The following is a 23,228-nucleotide window of genomic DNA, read 5'->3' as shown; positions in this document are numbered from 1 at the left end:
ATACAAGGATATTTAGAGATTTATTGCAAGAAATTGGCTTATGTGATTTTGATAGCTAGTTAATTAATTTAAAGTCCATAGGGCCGGCCCTCAAGGAAGTTATGCAAAATGTGCATGGCCCCCAGCCGGCAGCTCAAGTTCACAAGCAGAATTTCTTCCAACTCAAGGGAGTCTCAGTTCTGCTCTTAGGCCTTTTAATGGAGTAGATCAGTTCCCCCTCCCCCTCCAGAATATTATCTCCTTTAATAGAGTCAATTGACTGTAAATGTTAGCCACATCCACACAGTACCTTCACAGCAATGCCTAGATTAGCGTTTGAGTAACTAGCCAGTAGTGCTTATAGCCAGGCTGACACATAAAACTGATCAGTACACATGCTATGCTGTACCGTTTACTATTTCCTTACTTTAAATGTGTTTTTGTTATTTAAGATGTATTTATTTCAGCAATGTATAATTTGATTCTGCTTTTAAAAAAATCTAATCTGACAATCTCTACCTTTTAATTGGAATCTTTAAACCCATCGTAATGTGACAATTCATATTGTTATGTTTAAGAGTATCATCTCACTGTTTTCTATTTCCCTCTTACTTTTTGTTCCTTTTTTATCTGTTTTTTTTCAGTCGATTAAATCAATTGAATATAACTTAAGATTCCATTAATCTTGCTGTTTATTAAGTACAAGTCTGTGTACTTTTATTTTCCTGGTTGCTTTAGGCTTATGATGTATATCATTAATTTATTGCCGTCTGCCTGTAAGTAATATTCTACCCTTTTCACATAAGTGCTAAGCATCATACGTGGTATGTTTCCATTTCTCCTCCCTTGACCTTTGTGCTAGTCTTGACATCCATTTTAGTTTTGTATGTATCACAAATCTCACACTACATTGTTACTATTTTTATTAGCTGATGTCTTTTAGCAGGACATAAATAATAAGCAAATCTCATGTATTTACCCATGTAATTACCATATCCAGCAGTGTTGATTTCTCATGGAGACCCACATCCATCCGCAGTTGTTTTCAATGGCCTGGAGGATTTTATTTCTTTTCTTTTGGTGTGATTCTGCTATTGAAAATACTTCATCTTTCTAATTTCTGAAAAGAGTCTTTCTTTTTCTTCATTTCTGAGCTACTTTGTGTACTAGATATAGAAATCTAGGTTGATAGTTTTTCTGTTCTTTATACATTTTTCCAGTGTGGCCCGCCCCTTGTCTTCTAACTTGAATTGCTTCCAATGTGCAGCCCTCTGTCACCTCTTTGTTCCTCGGTACAGTAGGTGTCTTTCTTTCCGAGGATCCTTCTAAGAGTCTCTCTTTATCACTGCTTGTGAGGAACATACATGGGAGTCACCTCCATGTAGTTTTTTCTTTGTGATTCTTGCCCTTGGAGTTTGTCTTTGAGTTTATTGGATCTGTGGACACTCTGTGCTCTTTGAATTCGGAAAATTGTTCAGCTTTATTTATTTAAATAACTTTAACCCCCTTCTCCTTTAGAGATTCCACTTAAAAGCACGGGAGCCTGACAGTTTCTCACAGCTTTTTGTTGATCTCTTCACAGAAAAAGTCTTCTCTGTGTTTATTTTGGAGTTTCTATTGTTTCGTCTTAACACTTCACTAATCTTTTCTTTTGCAACATCAAATCGACCATGAAGCGTACCCTGTGTAGTTTTTCATCTCACGCATTCTTAGGTTTTGACTTCCAGATAACTTAAACACTTTTTATATCTTCCATGTCTTAAGTTTTGAACTTAGGGAATATTGTTATATTAATTGTTTTAATGGTCTCTTCTACTAGTTCTTACATGTTTGTTCACAGTAGCTTGCAATTCATTTATTTGTCTTTTTATTATGAATCCTACTTTTTTGCCTCAGGTACCAGTTAACTTTTTACTGAATGCTATATACATTATGCGTGTTTTGTTGTTTGTTGTTGACTATTTTTGTATTTCTGTGTTTTTATATTAGTGAGTTTTGTTCTGGGACACACTGATAAGTTGTTGGGAGACAGTTTGACCACTTCTGATCTTGCTTTTAAGGTTTATTAGGCTGAACCAGAGTTTAGTCTAGGCTGATTATTCCCTACTATTGTGAGAATTTTCTGTTGACTGTGGCCATATGCCTATCATTCTTGAGGGTTTCCATACTAACTAAATATAGTAATATGCACTAAAACCACCCTGTATGAGCACTGGGTACTGTTACATTATAGTATGGCAATAGAACCTAAAAGCTCATGTCCTAAGGAAACAGTGGAAAGCTATGTGTTTTATGACTAGCCTCAGAAGTCACCTCGCTTCACTTTTGCCATACTCACAAAGGTCTGTGCAATTTCATAAGGAGGTAACACAGACTACTGCTCAACAAAGTCACAATTGAAGAATGTGTAGGATGGGATACATTGTGTTTGTCATCTCTGGAAAAGTCCTTTGTATTTCCATATACATTTTAGAGTCAGCTGGTCAATTCCATTTGCAGTAAGCCTGATAGAATTATGATTTAGACAGAATGTGGCTTTGTATTCATGAGCTATTTCATTTTTTTCACCATTATTGTGGGATAATTGACAACATTCTACATAAGATGTACAACTTGACGTTTTGATATATGCATACATTGTGAAATAATCACCACAATCAAGCTAATTAACATAATCCATCACCTCCCATACCTCATATAGGTACCATTTGTGTATGTGTGCATGGTGAGATCACTTAATATCTACCCCATTCGTGAATTTCAAGTATGCCGTACAATATTATTAATTATAGTTACATCGCTATGTTTTGAGCTCTAGAACTTAATTCATCCTACATAACTGAAACTATAATATCTCCTTATTTCTCCTTCCTACCAGCCCTTGGCAACCCACTGTCCTACTCTCTGCCCCTTTGAGTTTGACTGTTTTAGATTCTGCATGTGAGAGAGACCAAGCAGTATTTGTCTTCCTGTGTTTGGTTTATTTCACTTAGTGTAATGTCTCCCAGGTTCGTCCATGTTGACACAAATGGCAAAATTTCCTTCTTTTTTAAGACTGAATAATATTCCATTGTATATATAAATCGTATGTTCTTTACTCTTTTATTTGTCGATGGGCATTTAGGTTATTTCCATATTTTGACTATTTGTAAACCATGGGTCTGATAAGGGGTTAATCTCCAAAATATATAAGGAACTCCTACAACTCAATAGCATAAAAACAAATAATCCAATTAAAACACAGGCAAATGACCTGAATACATATTTCTCAGAAGAAGACATACAAATGGCCAACAGGTGTATGAAAAGGTACTCAAAATCACTAATCACCAGGGAAGTGAAAATCAAAACCACAATGAGATCTCATCACGTTATTATCAATAAGACAAAGAGACCTTAGGTAACAAGTGTCGGCGAGCATATGGAGGAAAGAGAACCCTTGTACCCTGTTGGTGGGAATGCAAACTGCTGTAGCTATTATGGAAAACAGCATGGAGGTATCTTTCTTTGGCTTCTGGAAGTACTCTCATGAGTATTCTGTCATTTTCAGTGAGAATGTCTTACACATTTTTGACTCTATTTTAAATTGGATGTTTTTTATTGAATTTTCAATTGCTGACTGTTAAAAAACAAATACTAATTTGTATGTGCGATTTATTTCCTATGACCTAAGAAACATAGTTATATTTGTAGACCCCTCAGGTTTGTTATGTAAATAATCATATGGGTTAGCAAATAAAGTATCACTTATTCCTTTCAATCTTTGTGCCCCCTATTTCTTCTTTCCTGTTGCAGGGGCCTTAAGTAAATATTTAATATAAATTATGAGAAAAAATATGCTTATCTTTTTTCTAATCTTAAGGGGAAAACATGCCATATTTCACCTTGAAGTATAATGCTAGCTGTGTTTGTTTTTATACGTCCTTTATCGGACCAAGAAATTCCTATTTATTCTTAGTTTATGAGCTATTTTATTACGGATGAGAGTTGGATTTCGTCTACTGCTTTTCTGCATTTATTAAACTAAAACAAAATTATACTTAATCTTTAAAAATATTTATTGAGCCTTACATTCTTTGGACAGACTCCACATCATCATTATATATTGTCGGATTTAACATGCTCATATTTTAAGGAATGGTGTTATTTATATTATGCATTTTATTATAATTTCTTTCTCAGTTTTAGGATCATGAATATTCCAGCCATGAAAAAACAAGTTGGCGATGTTCTTTCTTCTGCTGTATTTTAAAAAATCACATGTATGGGTATTATGTATATGTGTATGATACATATGTTCATGTGTATATATGTAATAATAATATTTTTTTCCCTTAAGTATTTTATCGAATTCACCAAGGAAACCATTTGGGCTAGGAGCTTTATTTGTGGGAAAATATTTCTTTAATCAACTTTATGAAAGTGTCATTAATGCACACGTTTTAATTTTAAATGCAGACATACTAATTATACAGTTCAGTGAGTTCTGGTAAGTGTTTTCATCCATTTAACCAGTGCCACTCGGAGGATACAGAAAGTTCTCTTGTCCCAAATTGTTCCCTTATTGCCACTTCATAACCACTCACACCTACTTGTTAAAGATAACTATTTATCCATTCAACTTTTCATAGGCATTTGGGTTGTTTCTAGTTTTGGCTATTGTGAATAAAACTTGTAAGCACATCTCTATGTGAGTTTTTGTGTGGAGCTACATTTTCATCTCTCTTGGGTGAACATGTAAGAGTTAAGGTGTAGGGGGATATGGTAAGGTACGTTTAACCCGTTAAGCAACTCCCAAAGTTTAAAGAGAATTGGTTGGATGATTTTCACACCCGCCAGCAATGTATGAGATTTCTGCTTGTTTCACATTCTTGCTGTCTTGATATTGTCCATTTTTAAAATTTTAACCATCTCAACCAGAGTATAGTACTCTGCCATTTGTAGTACAATATACGGTTACCATACAGCTGATACCAAGTACCTTCTCGTGTTCCGTTTGAGCACGCAGACGTATTCTTTTGTGAGTTGTTGTTCAAATATTTTCCTCTACCCTTTTGTCAAGTTATTTTTCTAGTGAACATTGGTGTATGAAGGTTTATTCATATATTCTGGAAATACATCCATGTGTTTTCTCTTTGGACTTTCTTACCAGTGTCTTTCAAATACCAGAAGTTTTAATTTTGACAAAACTAAGTTTCTCAGTATTTTTCTTAATGGCCCAAAGATAATTGTGTTCAAGAAGTTTCTGCTTACCCCAATTTCATGAAGAGTTTTTCCTATTTTCTTGTAGAAGTATTGACTTCATATAGTGTGGCCTTGCCAAACACTGCTACTGTGCTAAGAGTTTCTTTTTTATTTTTGAGGATTTTTTTCATACCTGATCGTGTCACATGGGAATAAAGACACTTTCACTTTTTATTTACAGTTCCCACCCCCTCTGTTTGTATTGCCCCGTTAGTCCGGCTGGCATGTTTGGAAAAGCACGCAACAGAAGTGGTGAGAATTGGCATCTTTTTCCTGTTCCCTTGTCACAGTCCACAGGCTTTCCCAGTTCAGTGGGATACTAGTTAGAGGTTTTTTAGAGGTTCCATGGCTGGATGAAGGAAATTCTCTTCCATTCCCTGTTTATTTCAATTTTGATTATGAATGAGATTGAGTTTTGTTACGATTTTTATACACACTGTTGAGATAATCATATGGTTTTTATCTGTTATCATATTTTATGATGAATCGATGGATACATAGATGTTGAACTGACCTTGCATAAGCTCACCTAATGTAAACTATGTGTGATCATCATTTACCATTTCTGGTTATCTCTGGGTTTTATATGCTTACTATTACGGATATTTGTATCTATATTCATGAGGGACTTTGGTCTGTAGTTTTGTAAATACTTGTAAAAGTTTAGTAGTAGGGCACTGCGGGTTTTAAAAATGAGTTGCAATCATTTTCTCTTCTTGCTTTGTCTAAATAGTTTGTAAAATTTATGTCATTTTCTCTTCAAATGTTTAATTCTTCATTGAAGCTATCTGTACCCGGAGGTTTATTTTTATTTGTTTGGTTTTGCTTTGGGGGGGCAGAGAATTATTATGGCTGTTTGGAAACAGATCTTTTTCTTATAATGGTATAATGGTGTATTTCAAACATCTAGAAGCCTATAAAATGATACTGCAAACAAGTACGCACATGTATCATTGCAACAAGTAAACAAGTAAATCTATTCAAACAGGTTTTATATTGTCACTTATTTCATATTCTAAGATTTGAAGCAATTTAAATATGAAACAGCTGAATCCTCCTATAAATGAGGCCTCCATAGTCCATCGTCTTTCCTTTCTGCTTTGATATATCTGTTCTCAGAATCTGGTATTTTTTATACCACTTCAGGATGTTTTACTTTTCACTTTATTTATTGAGGTAATCAGTAACCATAGATACTATTGGTTTGCATGGTAATCACGAAATACACATTGTCTTACCTTAACCTTTGTGACTTGTTTTGTTTGGGCTCAACATTGACTTAGAATTAACTTCTCATTTTGAAATCATACAGTTTAATAACTTGGACATGCATGCATCCATGAAACTATCACTACAGTCCAGAAAAAGGTTTTCGCCATAACCCTGAATTCTGTTTCTGCCTTTTTGTAATTGAGACTGCTTCAACATTCATTCCGAAACAAACACTGATCTGCCTTGTGTCACTGTGTATTAATTAGCATGCATTTTTATAGCTTTCTATAAATGGAATCATGCAGTATATAATGTTTGTCAGAATACTTTTCACTCAGCATAACGATTTTGAGATTCATCAGTAGTATTGCATGTCTTAATGGTTTGTTCTTTATTGCTGAGTAGTATTCCCTTGTATGGATATACCACATTTTGTTTATCCATTCACCTGATGATGGACATTTGGGTTGTTTCCAGTTTTAGGCCATTACAAATAAAGCTGCTATGAAAATTCCTGTACAAGTCTTTGTGTGGACATATGTTTTCAGTTCTCCTGGGAAAATACGTATGACTGCGATTGCTGGGTCATGGTAAGTGTATGTTTAACTTTATAAAAAAAAAAAAGCCAAATTATTTTCTTCAGTGGCTCTACAATTTCATGTTCTACCAGGAAAGTTGGGGACTTCCAGTTATTCTAAATCCTTCCAAAGCAGAGTATGGTTACTCTTTTTAATTTTAGCAATTCCAGTATGGGTGTGTGCGTGTGCATGTGTGTGTGTGTGTGTGTGTGTGTGTGTGTAGTGGTATCTCATTGTGGTTTTAATTTTCAGATTCCTTTTAAAAAGATACTTTCAAGTTCCCATTGGATATTGGTATTTTGTTTGTATAGTGTCTGCTCAAATATTACCTTTCCCATTTTTTTAAGCTGGTTCTTGTCTTACTGAGTTGTAAGAGTTCTTAATACAGTATAGACAAAAGTCATGTTCCAATATACAGGTTTCTCCGCTATCTGAAACTTCACTTTATGCCACTTGGTTTTTAGTAACGACCTACCTTAGAAACCGTTTTCACTAACTGAAGAAACTTGAGGGGATTTCCACTTCTAAGAAGTGGTAGTTGCTTCTTTGCTTGACACCATTTACGGCATTCCAGAATGTTTCATAGGAATGCCCTGCTTTCAGATAGACGGGAACCTGTATGTGCCACGAATGTGTCGTCCCAGACTGGCCTGCATTTCCGTTTTCAAAGAAAAATGTTGAAGTCCAACTAACTCATTTTTATCGTATGGCTCATGTGTCTTAATAAACCTTTTCATATTCAAAGACCACGAAGATTTTCTCCTGTGCTTTTTGTTCCGTACTTTGGGTTGTACATCTAGGTCCATGGTCCATTTTGAGTTCATTTTTGTGTTTAGTGTGAGGTAAGGGTTGATGATCATTCATCCTATCCTGGTGATCCAGCACCATTTACTGAAGACTTTTCTTCCTCCATTAAAATGTCCTTGGCGCCTCTATCAAAATTCAACTGACGATGCTCGTATAGGCTCGGTTTTGCTCCGCTTATCCACACATCTATTATTTCACCAATACCAAAGTGTCGGTGGCTCTACTTTCATAGTAACTATTATATTACATTTTAAACATTTCTTTGGTTATTCTGTTTTGTGCATTACTGTGTACATTTTAGAATTAGCATGCCAGTTTCTGCAAACAAGCCTGCTGTAGTCTGAATAGATTGTATTTATTCTGGAGACAAAACTGATAATAATTAATCATCTCAAACATACTCAGTCTTCCTGACAGTGAACACGGTTATTCTCCATCTGTGTAAATTATTTTAAATTTGTCTCAAGGATGTTTTGTAGTTTTCAGTTCTTTCTCAGATTTATTCTTAAGGATGTTAAAGGGTTTTCTTGCTCTACTGTAAATGGAATTCTTTTAATGACTTATTTTCCAGTTAGCTTATAAGAGTGCAGTTGATTTTTTTAAGAGGATATTAAGGCATTTACTGATTACACATGATATATGATGCACAGGCTTCATTCCCATTTATAATTTTATCTGATACCATCATTCAATTCAGATATATGACATAGGATATGCCAAAAACAACCAAGTAAATTCTGTGACTGCGCTTGGGTGATCCTTTTAATAGTGAACTGCAGGTCACAACAGTGAATGTCAGCTCACCTGTACCAGAGTTTCTGGAGACCATGGCTTCTGTGCCTGAGCAGGTGGTAAATAAATTTTGAATGGAACCTGGAATGACCTTGAAGGAATTCTAACTTCACATTGTTGGGATAGTATACCAAAATGGCTTCAGAGTAGACTAAGTTTATACAGCACAAATTTTAAAAAGACACACTCGTTCAGCATCATGATCAGACTATTACATTTAACAATCGACAACGTAGGTGCAAAAAAAAAATCTACACTGAAACCCTCTGTTGGAATGCTTTACACCCTCCCTAGAACAGAAACTAAAGGGGTGCCTCGGTGGCTCAGTTGGTTAAGCATCCAACTTCATTCAGTTCAGGTCATGATCTCACGGTTCCTGGGTTCGAGCCCCGCATCAGGCTCTGTGCTGACAGCTCAGAGCCTGGAGCCTGCTTCGGATTCTGTGTCTCCTTCCTGTTCATGCTCTTTTTCTCTCTCTCAAAAATAAACATGAAAAAAAAATTTTTTTAAGAAACTAAAATAACCTGTTGTACAATTAGTTGCAAATACAGCCCTCAAGACTTTTGTCCATGCATGTGAGTATTGTCTAAAACAGGTCTTCTTTGTAGCAGCTGGGCCCCGCCACCACTGTGTGTGACTGAGTTCACACATATCTTGTAACCTGTGACTTCCCTGTCACTTCTGTCTCTCCTCTCCTGCTCAGCTTTATTTTCTGACATGAATTAAAATCTTCTGCCACTGTCATAGCTACAGTTCCTGCTGGAACCACCACAGCCACCTTGGCTTCGTGGTTTGGCATGGTACTGGCCTCGACCACCATAGGGGCCAGGGCCTCTGCCTCCAAAATTCCCTCATTTCTTGGGTCCACAATTAGAAGATTGATTGTTGTAGTTGACTCCACTGTAGTTTCCCTCATCTCCAGAATTGCTTCCATCATCACAGTGTCCATTCACGCCACCCCCACTGCTTCCATATCCACCACCACCTGGACGGCCACCACGCTTACTGCAGTTTCCTCCGTGACCACCACCAAAGTTTCCAGAGCCACATCGATCTGGCATCTTTTACTTAGATAGGACTTTCCTTTACTTCACAGTTGTGGGCATTCACATCGAATGATAAGCTTGTCTCCTGAACCGTGAGATCACAACCTGAGCCAACTAAGCCCGCCAGGCACTCCACAGCATGCTATTCCTGAAGTCAGAGTCATCTAATGTTAACAATAGCAAAGCCTCTCTTCTTGCCACTGCCTCAGGCAGTCAGGATTTCAGTCACTTCAGTTTCCCCTTACTGTTCCACATACTCTCTTAGATGACATTCTTCAGTGTCTTCTTTAATGGCACCAACAAACTCTTTTTCACAGTGAAGTGGGGCCCGGATCTTTGAGAATCTCCTCTTGAGACAGCCTCTCCCATCCACCTTGTGTGGCCTTGCCTTCATGGCTGCACCCACCTCCTCCGCAGTGGCCGACACGACAGATGAAAGCTGTGGAACACTTGGGTGTTTGGATCTCTCGTTACTGCTCCGTTCATGAATGTGCCCCAGCCTCGCAGTGAACCCTCAGCCTCCCCTCGGCTGGTTCAAGTATGAAACCTCTGATGAAGAGCTTCACGGCCCTTTGATATCTTAGACTTTGACTTAGACGTGATGGCGGTCGGAGGGGAGACTCTGAGGATGCTTACTCAGTGGTGCCCACAGGTGCAGTGGATTTGTAAATTCTTACCTGGGTCATGTGACCCTATTTAATTCACTAATTGGATCTCGTAATTATGTATGCTCTGTGTAGTTTTACATGAGTAAACCTATCCTCTGCAAGTAACATCAGTTTTACTTCTTATGATTATACCTTTTTTTTTTTTTTACTAGCTTTATTACAGTCACTAGATTCTCCAATATGGTGTGGAATAGAAATAAAAACGGGTTTTTTCCAATATTAGAGATAAATAACTTTTTACTTTTAAGTATGATATTAGCAGTTGGATTTTCTTAGATGCTTGTTGTCAGTTTGAAGCAGTCCCCCACCATTCTTAATTTGCTGAAGTCTTGATCATGAGTCGTTAGTGAATTTTGTCCTATATTTTATCTGCAGCCTTTGAAATAATCATGGTTTTTTTCCTTTCTTATGCGAGTATAGCAATTTGCATCGATTGATCTCCTAATGTTGAAACAACCTTGCATTTCCAGTGTCCCTTTCGATGTATCCTTTATCCCATCGGTCTATTAATAGGGTGTTAATTTCCACATATGTGTGTGCGAACTTTCCACTTTTCTTCATGTTACAGATTTCTGGCCTCATTCTGTTGCGATTGTAATAATATGATTTGTACGCCAGTCTTTTAAGGTCTGTGTTATGGCCTAAAATATTCTCTATGCTAGAAAATATTCCATGTGCACTTGAGAAAAATGGGTATTCTATCACTGTGAGTGGAGTGTTTTTGTATATCCATTAGGTTTAATTGGCTTATTGTGCTATAAGCCCTCTGCTGATCTTCTGTCTAAAAACTCTATCCATTATTTGAAGTGAGATAATGAAATCTCTAATTATTAAACCGTAGAGCTGTCAACTTCTCCCTTAATTCTTTCAGTTTGCTTTATATATTTTGTGTGCCTATCGTTTGTCGTATATATTTTTATAATTGTTATATCTTGGAGAATTGACCCTTTTATAAGTATATAGTTTCCTTCTTTTTCTCTTATAACAGGTTTTGAGTCTTCTATTTAGTGTGATACTAGTATAGCCATGCAGCTCTCTTCTCATTACTATTTTCATGGAATATCTTTTTCCATCCTTTTACTTTCAACCTGTTTTTTTCTTTTGATCTAAAGTGAGTCTTCTCCAGATTGCATAAAGTTATATCATGTTTTATTTATTCATTCTGTCAATCTCAGTCTTCTGATAGTGGAATATAATCCATTTACATTGAAAGTAATTACTGACAGGAAAAGATTTATTTCTGCCATATTACTAACTGTTTCCAGTATGTTGATGGTTTTCCAGAGTTCTTTCAGCGTTAACTCTGAGAGTTTTTGTTTGATTTTTTTCAGGTCTTTTTGGTTGGGACAACCTTTTGGAGCTGCCAGTATTTTTGCTGATGTCACTGCATTCATTTTTTGAAACTTTTGTGTCTCTTTATTCTATAGAATGGGCAATTCCTGTTGGTATGTCTTCATATTTACTGACATATTCTACTTTTGTTGTTATTTTGCTGTTAAACATATCCAGGTTTGTTTTGTTTTGTTTTGTTGTTAGTATTTCAGTTTGGGGATCTAGAATTTTCTTTTATATGCTTTAGAGCTTCCATTTCTCTGATGCAGTTTTCCAGTCTGCTCACTTATTATGACAGTGTATTCCTTTATGTCCGTGAATACATCTGTGCTAGCTGCTTTGAAGTCTTCATGTCTGATTACCACATCTGTGCTTTTTCGGATCTGTTTCTACTGATCTTTTTCCTCTTGATGAGTCACAGTTTTCCAGGTCTTTGAAAATCTAATAATGTTTATGATACACTAAACTTGATGGATAGTGCTGTATAGAGTCTTCTATGCCAGATTCAAAATCTAAACTCTCTCCCCCACCATAGGCATCATCTTCTCGGTTTGTTCAGCCTTCCGACTCTTGCTTTTGCTGAGCGTGCAATATCATGGGTACATGTGAAGGTCATACATTGGCCAGTTATCTGGGTGGAGTTTACATGCAGATTTTAGAGCCCTTGACGCTGTTCACTGAATTTCTCCTGTTACTTTCCATGTCTTCTAGTGGCCTAAAAGCCTATCCTTATACTTTTTGAAACCGGTAAGACTGGACTGCTGCTTCAGTTTTATCTACTTGTGGGCTGCATGGACTGACAACTGCCCGCTGCAGAAATCTAGAACAGTTTTATGCAGTACAGTTCTCTTCTTTCAGGAGTTAGCGTGCCTTCGGTATCTGCCCGCCTTTGCCACCTCTTCAGGGCTGTCCAATAGTGTGCTGCTTTTTCCAGACTTTATCAACTCTTACTGCAGATGTGTGAATTTAGTACAGTCTAGAATTGGAATTCTAACCACCTGTCTTTTTTTTTTTTAACATTGTGGACACTGTTTTTGGTGCATGTTTTTTGTCTAACATAGTCTAAGTCTCATTGCTTATTTTCTCGATATCTTTCTCACAGTCATGATAAAATTCTTTTTCTAATAATTTATTTCATTAATGTCAAAGTTTTTCCTTTACCGTCAGATCTAAAAATAAGGGTACATGCCTTATACATGTCTTTTAAAGGGTTCTCTCTTGTGTTGTACCGATCTGCAGTAATTCCTATTAAACGTCTTGATGTCTAGAGAGGACAAACCACTTGATTTATTCTTTTTAAATGCTACCAGTTTTAAATTGTCAAGTTAAATAAAATAAAATTGTGGTTGAGGTTTTGAGTTACAGCTGATATAAATTAATTTGGGTAATATTTATATTTTTGCTTTAGTAACGTACAATAGGATTTTTAAAAATCCAGCCTGGGAATCTCTCTAATGGTAGCCTGTTTTAACTGATTCACATTTTGTAGACTGTATTTGTGAGATTCATCCATATTTTTTGTGGTTATAACACTACTTAAATTTTTTTTATTTCCATATAATATTCTATTATGTGAATATATAAAGGTGTATATATCTGTTTTATTGTTTAAAATGGGTTCATACTTCTGAGTTTTCTTGCCATGAAGAACAATGCGGTTATGAATAGCTTTGTGTATATAGCCTAGTATCCAAGATTTGTCAAAGTGTTTACCTAATACTGGATCAATAGATATGTAATTCATTAAAATACATCTGTGTCTTTTCCAAATTTGGTGTGTTAATTAACACTTTTACAACAGCAGTGCGGGACAAATCCTGTGTGCAGTTCTTGGCATAATAACGCTTTAAATATTTGCAATCTGATGACCCTTATGTCTTGTGTCACATTTTTTAAAATTGTGGTAGAATATACATAAAATAACTTAATCTTTTAAGCATATTTAAATGTACAATTTAGTGGCACTAGGTACGTTTACATTGTTGTATAACTATCAGCACCATCCATCTTTAGAACTTTTTTAATCTTCTTCATCTGAAATTGTGTACCTATTAAATGATAAGTCCCCATTCCCTTCTTCCTTTAGTCCCTGACAGTCACCATTCTGCTTTCTGTCTCTATAAATTTGCTTACAATGGGTACCTCGTATAAATGGGATTATACAAGTATTTGTCCTTTTGTGATTGGCATGTTTCACTTAGCTTCTGTGTTGTAGCATATGTCAGAATTTCCTTTCTCTTTAAGACTGAACAGGATTCCATGGTACGATGGACCACATTCCCATTCCCTAAAATGTGTGGTAGGTGACCAGGACACAACCCCATCCCCTTCCACGTTACTTTGCATGGTTTCACGTTCCCACGTTGGTTCACGTTAGTTCACCTAACACGTATGTACCACATCTTTTTTTTTTTTATTTAATTCTACAATTTTTTTTTATTTCAACATAGCAGACACACAATGTGACACTAGTTTCAGCTGTACAACATAGTGGTTCTGCAAGTTTATGCATTATGCTGTGTTTACCATGAGTGTAGCTACCGTCTGTCCCTTCACAAAGCTATCACAGTATCATTGACTGTATTCCCTGTGCTGTGCCTTTTGCTCCCATGACTTACACCACATCTTCTGTATCCATATGTATGTAACCACATTTTCTTTATCCACTCATCTGTCAATGGAAATTTGGGTTGTTTCCACCTCTAGGCTCTTGTGAATAATGCTATAGTGAACCATGCATGTACAGATTAAATCTTTGAGATCCTGCTTTGAGTTCTTTTGGATACGTTAGTTAGTTCTATGTTAGTTTGGGCTTCCGTAATGAAATTCCGTAGATTGGATGGCTTAAACGGTACATTCCCCCCCCCCCCCCCCCCCCCCCCCACACACACACAATTTTCGAGTCTATAAGTCCAAGGGTAACCTTTTGGCTGATTCCATTTCTGGTGAGTGCTTTCTTGGTGGCTTGCAGATGCCATAACATGCCACCTTCTCATTATGTGTGCAGAAAGAGCAAGCAAGCACTCTGCTGTCTCTTCTTATAAGGACACTAACTGTCAGATCAGGGTCCCACTCTTGTGACCTCATTTAAGCTTAAATACTTCCTTAGAGGCCCCATCTCTAAATAGAGCCACACTGGGAGTTGGGTCTCAACATACACATTTCAAGAGAGGCACACACCTTCATTCCACCTACTTATACCCAGAAGTGGAATCACTGGATCATTGGTTTTTAATTTTTAGAGGAACTGCCATATTGTTTTACACAGAGACTACACCATTTTACATTCCCACCAACAAAGCACAAGGCTTACAGTTTCTCTACCTCTCGGCCAACATTTGTTATTTTACCTTTTTGTTTTGTCTAATAACTCGCCATCCTCATGTGTGTGAAGTGGTGTGTCATTGTGGTGTTAATTTGCATTTCCTTGGTGGTTAGTGATGTTGAGCATCTTTTCATGTATTCGTTAGTTATTTGTGTGTCTTGTTGGGAGAGATGGCTCCTCAAAGCTTTTGCCCATTTTTTAATTGGGTTAATTTTTGTGGTTGAGTTATAGGAGTTCTTTGTTTTTATTATTGGGGTATTAACCTCCTTGTCTGATATATACTTTGCAAATAATTTATCTGTTTTTCTTTTGTACATACTTGCTTTTGGTGTTATATAAACAAATCATTGAAAAACGTAATGTCATGAAGCTTTTTTCCTGCGTGTTCTTCCAAGAGGTTTACAGTTTCATCTCTTCTTTTTAGATCTTTGATCTTTTTAAGCTAACTTTTATGTAAGGTGTAAGGTCAGAGTCCAGCCTCCTTCATTTGCATGTGGATATGGGCTTACCTGCTACCCTTGGTTGAAATGACTGTTCTTTCTTCATTTGAATGATCTTGGTACCTTTGTCCAAATCATTTGAAAGTTTTTTTCTTGGCTCTCTACTTTATTGTCTCTCACTCTGTCTTTATGCCAAGACCACACCATTTTTATTATTGTAGGATTAAAATCCGCAAGTGTGAGATTTCCAGCTTTGTTCTTCTTTTTTTCAAAATCGTTTTGGCTATTCTTGCTCCCTTGAGGTTTCAGTGAATTTTAGGATGGATTTTTCTTTTTCTGAAAACATTGTCACTGGGAGTTCAATAGAATTTGCATAGAATCCATGAATGGTTTGCAGTAGTATTGACAGCTTAACAATAGTAAATGTTCCCGCCCATGAACAGGGTGTGTCTTGTCATTTATTTGTGTCTTTTTTGATTTCTTTAAGTAATTTTTAGTAGTTTTTGGTATACAAGCATTATGCTTTGTCAGTTCAGTTTATTCCTAAATATTATATTTTTATTTTATTTTTATTGTGAACAGGACTGTTTTCTTTATTTCCTTTTTGGATTGTTCATTGTTAGAAACACAACTGATTTTTGCATGTCAATTTTGTCTCTCATAACTTGGGTGAATTTGTTTATCAGGTAAATTGGGGGAGGGGGAGTTGGTGGATTCTTTAGATTTTTTTTGCATATGAGATCATACTGTCTGTTGACAGGCTAACATTACTTCCCCTTTCCAATTTGTATTTGCTTTTTTTTTTTTTTTTTTTTTTTGCCTTCCTGCTCTGGGTAAGACTTCCAATATTGTATTAAAAAAAGGAGAGATAGTAGTCCTTCTTATCTTTTTCCTGATCTTAGGGGAAAAGCTCAGTCTTTTATGATTATGATATTGGCTGTGGGTTTTCATGAAGGCCCTTTATCGGGTTGAGGAAAATCCATTTTATTCTTCTTCTTTTTTTTTTTTAAACATTACATAAGTATCTATTCTACCCACCGCCAAACGTGGTTCTATTCTACTATTCACCACCACCCTCTCATGATGTGAGAGGGAATTATCGAGAACACAACACAGTTTTAGCTTTTAAGGAATGTATCCTCTAATTGGGTATAAATCTAAACATATGAAAATATAAGTAACAATGACTGAATGTGGTTAGGGCCAGACAGATGATACAGATTTGCTCCCAGTGCTCAGGAATGAAAAGAACACAAGACTGAGTTCTGTGCATATGATACTGAGTGTTGACTGTGTTTCAGGCACAGTCACAGAAATACACATTTCACATTTCATGAAATCATTAATCATTAATCATTAATCATTAATGTAAATCATTATCATGATTTCTTCATGATAATAGCTGAAGCTTTGCTGAAAGTCTGGCCACTGTTTTCTTAAGCATCATACATCCCTTTGATGTAGGAAGTATCCTAATTTTGTAATCAAGGAATTTGAATCCTGGCAATCTTAGGGTACTTGCATGCGTTCATGAAGATATTAAGTGAAAAATTCAAATTTGAAACCAAATTTGACTCACTGCAGAACTCCTTTTTATTTGGCAACTTTGCCTTCTGTTCCTTCACGTATGTTCCTGTGGCATCTGTCTTCCCTGTTGAGGTAGAATGGACAAAACTGTAAGATGCTCACAGTGTACCCTGTGATGGTTTGGTATGCATTTGAGAGGATTTCCCCCATCTGGTTAACTGGCACCCCCACCACCTCACACAGTTATCTTTTATTTTATTTTATTTAGTTTTGGGGAGAGCATTTAAGTCCTGCTTTCTTAGGATCAAACCTTCAGCTAGAAGATGGATAAAGCCTAAGGATCTAACATATCACGTAGTAACTATGGCTGATAACACTCCACTACATAATTGAAATTTGCTTAGAGTTTTCACCATAGCGTGATGGTGGATTTTGCCAAATGCTTTGTGTGCATCAGTTGAGATGATTGTTTGGGGTTTTCCCCCTATCAGTCTGTTAATGTGATGTATTGCATTGGTTTTCACATATTGAACTGTCATTACATTTTAGGAGTAAGTCCTAAGTGACCATGACATATAATATAATCCTTTTAATATGCTGTTAAATTTGGTTTAGTGTTTTGTTGAGGACTTCCATCCGTATTCATAAGGCATATTGGCCTTTCGTTTGTTCTCACGTACCGTCTTTGGCTTTAGCGAGATGGCAATTCTGGCCTTACAGAATGAGTTTAGATGTTGTTCCTCCTCTTCAGTTTTCTGGAAGCGTTTGAGAAAGATTGGGGTTCGTGTTGTGTTTTATTTTTTTATTTTTTTATTTTTTTAGAATTTGGTAGAATTCACCTGTGAAGGCATGGGGACTTGGCCTCTAATTTGCTTGGAGATTTTTGTTTTCTTATGTTTTGTTGTATTTTTTAATTTTTAATTCTGGTTTAAAAGCACATAACATAAAATCAACTACTTTAGCCATTTTTAAGTATACCATTCAATGGTCCTAACTTTACATTGTTGTGCAACAGATGTCTAGAACTTTTTCATCAGCTGGAAGTGCATACCTTTTGAACAACTTCCATTTATTCCTTCCCTCGGCTCCTGGAAACCACAGCTCTTTTTGTTTCTGGAGTTTGATATTTTTAAATACTTCTTGGGGCACCCGGGTGGCTCAGTTGGTTAAGCATCTGACTCTTGAGCTTGGCTCAGGTCACAATCTCACAGTTGGTAAGTTCAAGCCCCACATCGGGCTCTGTGCTGACAGCGTGGAGACTGCTTGGGATTCTGTCTCTCTCTCTCTGTGCCCCTCCCCAGCTTGTGCACTCTCGCGCTCTCTCTCTCTCTCTCTCTCTCTCTCAATAAATAATTAAACTTAAAAAAAATACTTCTTGTACGTGGGATTATGCACTGTCTTTTTGTAACTGGCTTCATTTCACTTAGCATAGTATTCTCAGGATTCATCCATATTGTAGCACATCACAGGATTTATGTTTTTTAAGCTGAGTAATATTCCAGTGTGTGTGTATGACACATTTTCTTTCTCCATCTAGCCAATGAGGGACGCGTAGATTGTGTTCACCTCTTGGCTGTGGTAATACTGCAGCGAACAAAGGCGTAGGGCATCCCCTCCCATCGCAGTGGCGCCTTCTCACATTCCCACCGATGGTACGAGGCCTCCGGTAGCTTCGCATCTTTGCCACCACTTTTCTTCTCCTCCTCCTCCCTTTTGTTGTTGTTGTTGTTGTTGTTGTTGTTGTTGTTGTTTTGATAGTGTCCATTCTGATGGGTATGAATGAAGTGATACCATATTCTTGTTTTGACTGGCATTTCTCTAACAGTTATTGAAAAGATTGAACACTTTTTCATGTTTGGTCCTATGTGCTTTCTTCTGATTCTTCTGTATACTTGGCTGCATTTATTTATTTAATTTCTTTCTTTCTTTCTTTCTTTCTTTCTTTCTTTCTTTCTTTCTTTCTTCCCTTTCTTATTATACCTTGCTGTTTTTAAACATCTTCATTTCCCTGAGAGTCTGCACCCCGCTCCTCCTGTGGCCCTTGGGTGTTCTCTGTGTAGTCCTCAGTCACCAGTCTCTTGCCCCAGGTGTCTGTGGGTCTGTAATCACTTTGTGGTTCTCAGAATGTGCCCAGGGCTGTTCCCGGCCAGAGATTTGCTCTACGTCTGAAACAAGCAGCGCTGAGACCAGTCCCTCGGGTGGCCGTCAGACAGGTGGCCAGTCCGGTCTGCCCTGCCCTCTGGTTTGTGGGCTGGAAGGGAGCACTGGCTGCTGCTCCCCTGGAGGCAGCCTAGCCTCCCCTGTGAGTCTGCATGGGGGAGGAGCTCTGGGGCAAGGGCGAGCAGAAGTGCCACAAATTTTCCACCATGTTGAGCCTGCCTTCTTCTTGATGGGATGTTCGTCTGGTTGCTGTTGGTCTCTGACTACTTTCCACAGCTGCTACAAGGTTGTTTTAGCCAGTCTCTTGTTGTTTGTTTAGCATTTTCCTTGGGAGCCTGGGGGCCTGGAGCCGTCATCTTGCTGAAGTCACTCCCAGTATATTAGTTTGATGCTTATTCACATTTCCCAAATTCTTTCTTTTGTTTGAATGAAGTAGGCTCCACGCCCAACCATGGGGTTCGAACTCACGACCCTGAGATCAAGGGTCAGATGCTATACTGACTGAACCAGCCAGGTACCCCACATTTCCCAAATTCTTACTTTCTTTGAGTGCTTTTTTTTGGTGGCTCAGTCAAATTGACATGTATATTTTCTCTTTTTTTCCTATTTTTAAATTGGTTTTCTGTCCTTTCCTCATTGATTTATACAAATTCTTTGTATATTCTGAATAGTATTCTATTGGTTATTTATCTACAACTGTGCTCCCAGTTTTGTTATTTGGCTCATTACTTCTATGATTTTGTAATTAAGTTCTTAATTTTGATACCACATGTAGCATATGTTTTGTATTCTGGTTGGTTATTTCCCTTCTTAAGGAAGTATTCCCTGAAGGTTTTGTCCCCCACCTCTCATCTCTTTGCACGTTGGTACTGATTAGTCACCAATGCTCCACCCCGCTTCGTGACACAATCAGGATCTCGTCAGGTCGCTCTCATGCCCGTAGCCAGGAAATACTCTGCTCAGTGAGACTAAAAGCTAGAAGACAATTTTGCTAATCTTCTCCTTTAAATGTAACTAGCATTTTAGCATTTTTCCTGAATTCCACATAAAAGGGAACATGACATTTTAGGATAGACCTTAGGAGAGAGGCCTGCAGACAAGTTCTCCGAGGTATTACAGCACATACGGCATCATGAAGATCTGTTAATTCTGAGAACATTTATTAGAAGATCATATGTATTCAAACTGGGGTTTAGACAGTTTCATGCCAGTGTCTGCTCTGCTGGTGACCCTGTGTGTAAAGTGTATGTAAAGACTGCCCGCAGATTCACTTTTCTCTGCTCCCTGTGTAATGACTTAACACTGATACCTTTTCTCAGCATGTCCATATTGTGCGTCAAGAAATATTAATATGCATTTTGGAAGAAAGTGTACTGCGATCACACATCTTTGGAAAGCATCACATCATTACGGTTTTACCCTATACATCACCACTTTAAACACTGTTGTTATGACCACAGCAAAAATCGATTTCACTTGGTCTAACCAGTATTTTTTACATAAAAGATTGATTCAAACTTGAGGAAATCTGCTGAACCTAGAATGAAAAATACTTCATCTGAGTAACAGTTAAGATATTTCCCAGTTTGAAAGAATATTATTTGAAAGAAAGATACGAAGTTAAATAATGTAATATGACCCAGATCCAGACAGTGACCTGCATTACTGAATCATGGTGCTAGAAACAGAATCTTCTTTGATGGCCCATAACAGCCATGCCTTAGACATGCAATTTTTAAAAAAAATTTTTTTAACGTTTATTTATTTTTGAAGGAGAGAGAGCACGCGAGGGATAGAGGGACAGAGAGAGGGGGAGACACAGAATCCGAAGCAGGCTCCAGGCTCTGAGCTGTCAGCACAGAGCCCGACGTGGGGCTCAAACCCATGAGCTGCGAGATCACGACCTGAGCCAGTCGGACGCTCAGCTGACTGAGCCCCCAGGCGCCTCACTTTAGATGTGCAGTTAACATCTTTGTGAATCCTTGGCTGACTACATTTGCAATAGGAAAAGGAGGAACAGGATAATCAAAGACCCCAGCCCAACGAGAGTCCTTGGCATCACATGACCTTCATGCCCCTGCCTCAAATGGAAGTGTAGGGAAAAGCACCGGTCCCACCGAGGGCAGAGCATTTATTGAAGGCTTGCGGTGTTCTGGATGCTTTTTCATCTATGTCATGTGATTTCAGTCCTCATGTCACAGCATAGACTTGTTTGTCACTGTGCCTGTTTTACAAATGAAGAAGCGAGAACTAGGAATCGACTGCTTACCCAGAATCCCAGAGTCAGTCCATAAGAGAGAGTGTATTTGCCATTAGATTCTTTCTGCCATTAGGTTCTTTACTTCCTGCCGCGCAGAGACAGCTGTGGCAACATATTCATTATATACAGGGATGATCGAACCACGTTAAGTTAGTAACTTTTCCCAGATTAAACATTTAGCAAGTGACAAATAGGAGTTGACGTCACGAGATTATTAGAAATAAGCTGCAGGTCCTTGCCGTGTTCAGGGCTGTCTTTATGTGTCGGCATATGGACCGTCTTCACCTCCTGGCTTCTGGTGAAGCACACACAAAATGACCCCGCCGGCTTTCTGAACTCAGCATTATGTGAGGAGTAAGATTGTGTGAGCTCGTAGTCTTAGTCTAAACCAGGATCACAGTGAAAAGTTACAATTTTTCGTAGAAGGCATTTAGAGTGGTCTAAATAGAAACAGCTAGTAGATGGTTGCTGTCAGAGGTTATTGGTGGGAAGGGGGATGGAGAGATACTTAATGCAGATAGAGTTGCAGTTCCTCCCAGATGAAAAAGTTCCGGAAATAAGTTGTACGACAAGGTGAATATACTTCACGCTATCGAAGTGGACACCTAAGAACGGTTAAGATGGTAAATTTTATCTTACGTGTATTTTGCCACAGTTACAAAGGAGCATGAGTTATAAAAAGGAATAAAGAATCTTTTTTGAAAATGTATCCTCCATGTAAAATTAATTTATGTGGCATTTGAGGAAACTGTTACCTATTGACTTATTCTTTATTCACAGTGATCTGCAGTCCTGGATCTTATAACCCCCGTGATGGAACTCACTGCCTTCAGTGCAACAGCAGCCTGGTGTATGGAGCTAAAGCGTGCTTATAGGGCCATTGTTCTGAGTTCTTTGGTGGTTTATTAAACACAAAAGTATATTTTTGAAATATTAATACATAATAAATCACTATTATGCCAAAATTAAATATATTAGATTTTACAAAATCTGGTGTCATCATTGTCATTGAAACAGCGTATGTCCAGATGCTCTATGAATGGAGCACCCACTGATCCTTAGCCATCGGTGCCGATCCCACACACGACTTCAGAGTGTTTCTTGGATCGCTGCTTTTTAAAAATAGTTCCAAATATGCTATATTGGTGTTACCCCAAAAGATACTTCAGGATTATTTTAAAATCGCCCATTCTGCACTTACTGTATGTTGACTAATCTCAGGCCACCATGTTCTTCCATAATCGTTTGATTCCAGCTCGTTTTGTTCCTTTGAACATTTAAATTGGTGAGCTGTTCCTTCTTCTAGTTTGATCTTTCATAGTTCAGCGTCACTTTTTAAAAGGCCTGTGCATCTTATTATTGCAAACTTTAACCACTGTAGTGTAAGGCCAGGTCCCAACGACACCATGAGTTTTTAATAAAGTTCAGTGTGGTGATCTTCAGCTTTTCAGTATAAAGGCCTTTAAATTACCTTTTTGACATTTTAGAATGGAATAATCATCTCGTATGTGCCTACATTAACCTTTGAACTTTTCACAGTGTGGAAAGAGAACCTCTAGGTTCTTGCCCTGAGGACACCTCTAGGCAAAAGTATCAAACAGTCATCACATCTTTTATTTCATTTCCTTTATTATTACAGTTGTTTTGTCACAGATACTTCTCCCCACACCATCATACCCTGTCTCACTCTGGGGTGCTGTATTTGAATTTGGAAGATTACCCAAAATTTAAAGATTTAATTACCAGTACATTACATGAGTAACGTACGAAATTAGTAGTTTCTCAATTTTTTAATTATTGTTCCATTTATATTTGTAACACTGTCTATGCTCTTAGACATGCTGTTCTTTTCCTTCAT

At 37.5% G+C, this 23,228-nt stretch overlaps 1 protein-coding gene across 2 annotated transcripts in view; it reads left to right on the top strand.

The window, feature by feature from the left end:
- LOC102965354 (zona pellucida binding protein) overlaps positions 1-22,359 on the top strand; it is a 115,283-nt gene extending 92,924 nt beyond the window's left edge. For both annotated transcript variants that reach the window (XM_042963221.1, XM_042963214.1), the window contains one exon: positions 22,151-22,359. In XM_042963221.1, the coding sequence (XP_042819155.1) occupies positions 22,151-22,245 (95 nt within the window). In that variant the 3' untranslated portion in view covers positions 22,246-22,359. The remainder of the gene's footprint in view (positions 1-22,150) is intronic.
- Positions 22,360-23,228: the final 869 nt, after the last annotated feature.

The sequence above is a fragment of the Panthera tigris genome, chromosome A2 (genome assembly GCF_018350195.1).
Source record: "Panthera tigris isolate Pti1 chromosome A2, P.tigris_Pti1_mat1.1, whole genome shotgun sequence".
In the NCBI taxonomy this organism is placed as follows: Eukaryota; Metazoa; Chordata; class Mammalia; order Carnivora; family Felidae; genus Panthera; species Panthera tigris.
The sequence above is the reverse complement of the archived record's forward strand: the minus strand, read 5'-3'. Positions and strand labels throughout refer to the sequence as shown.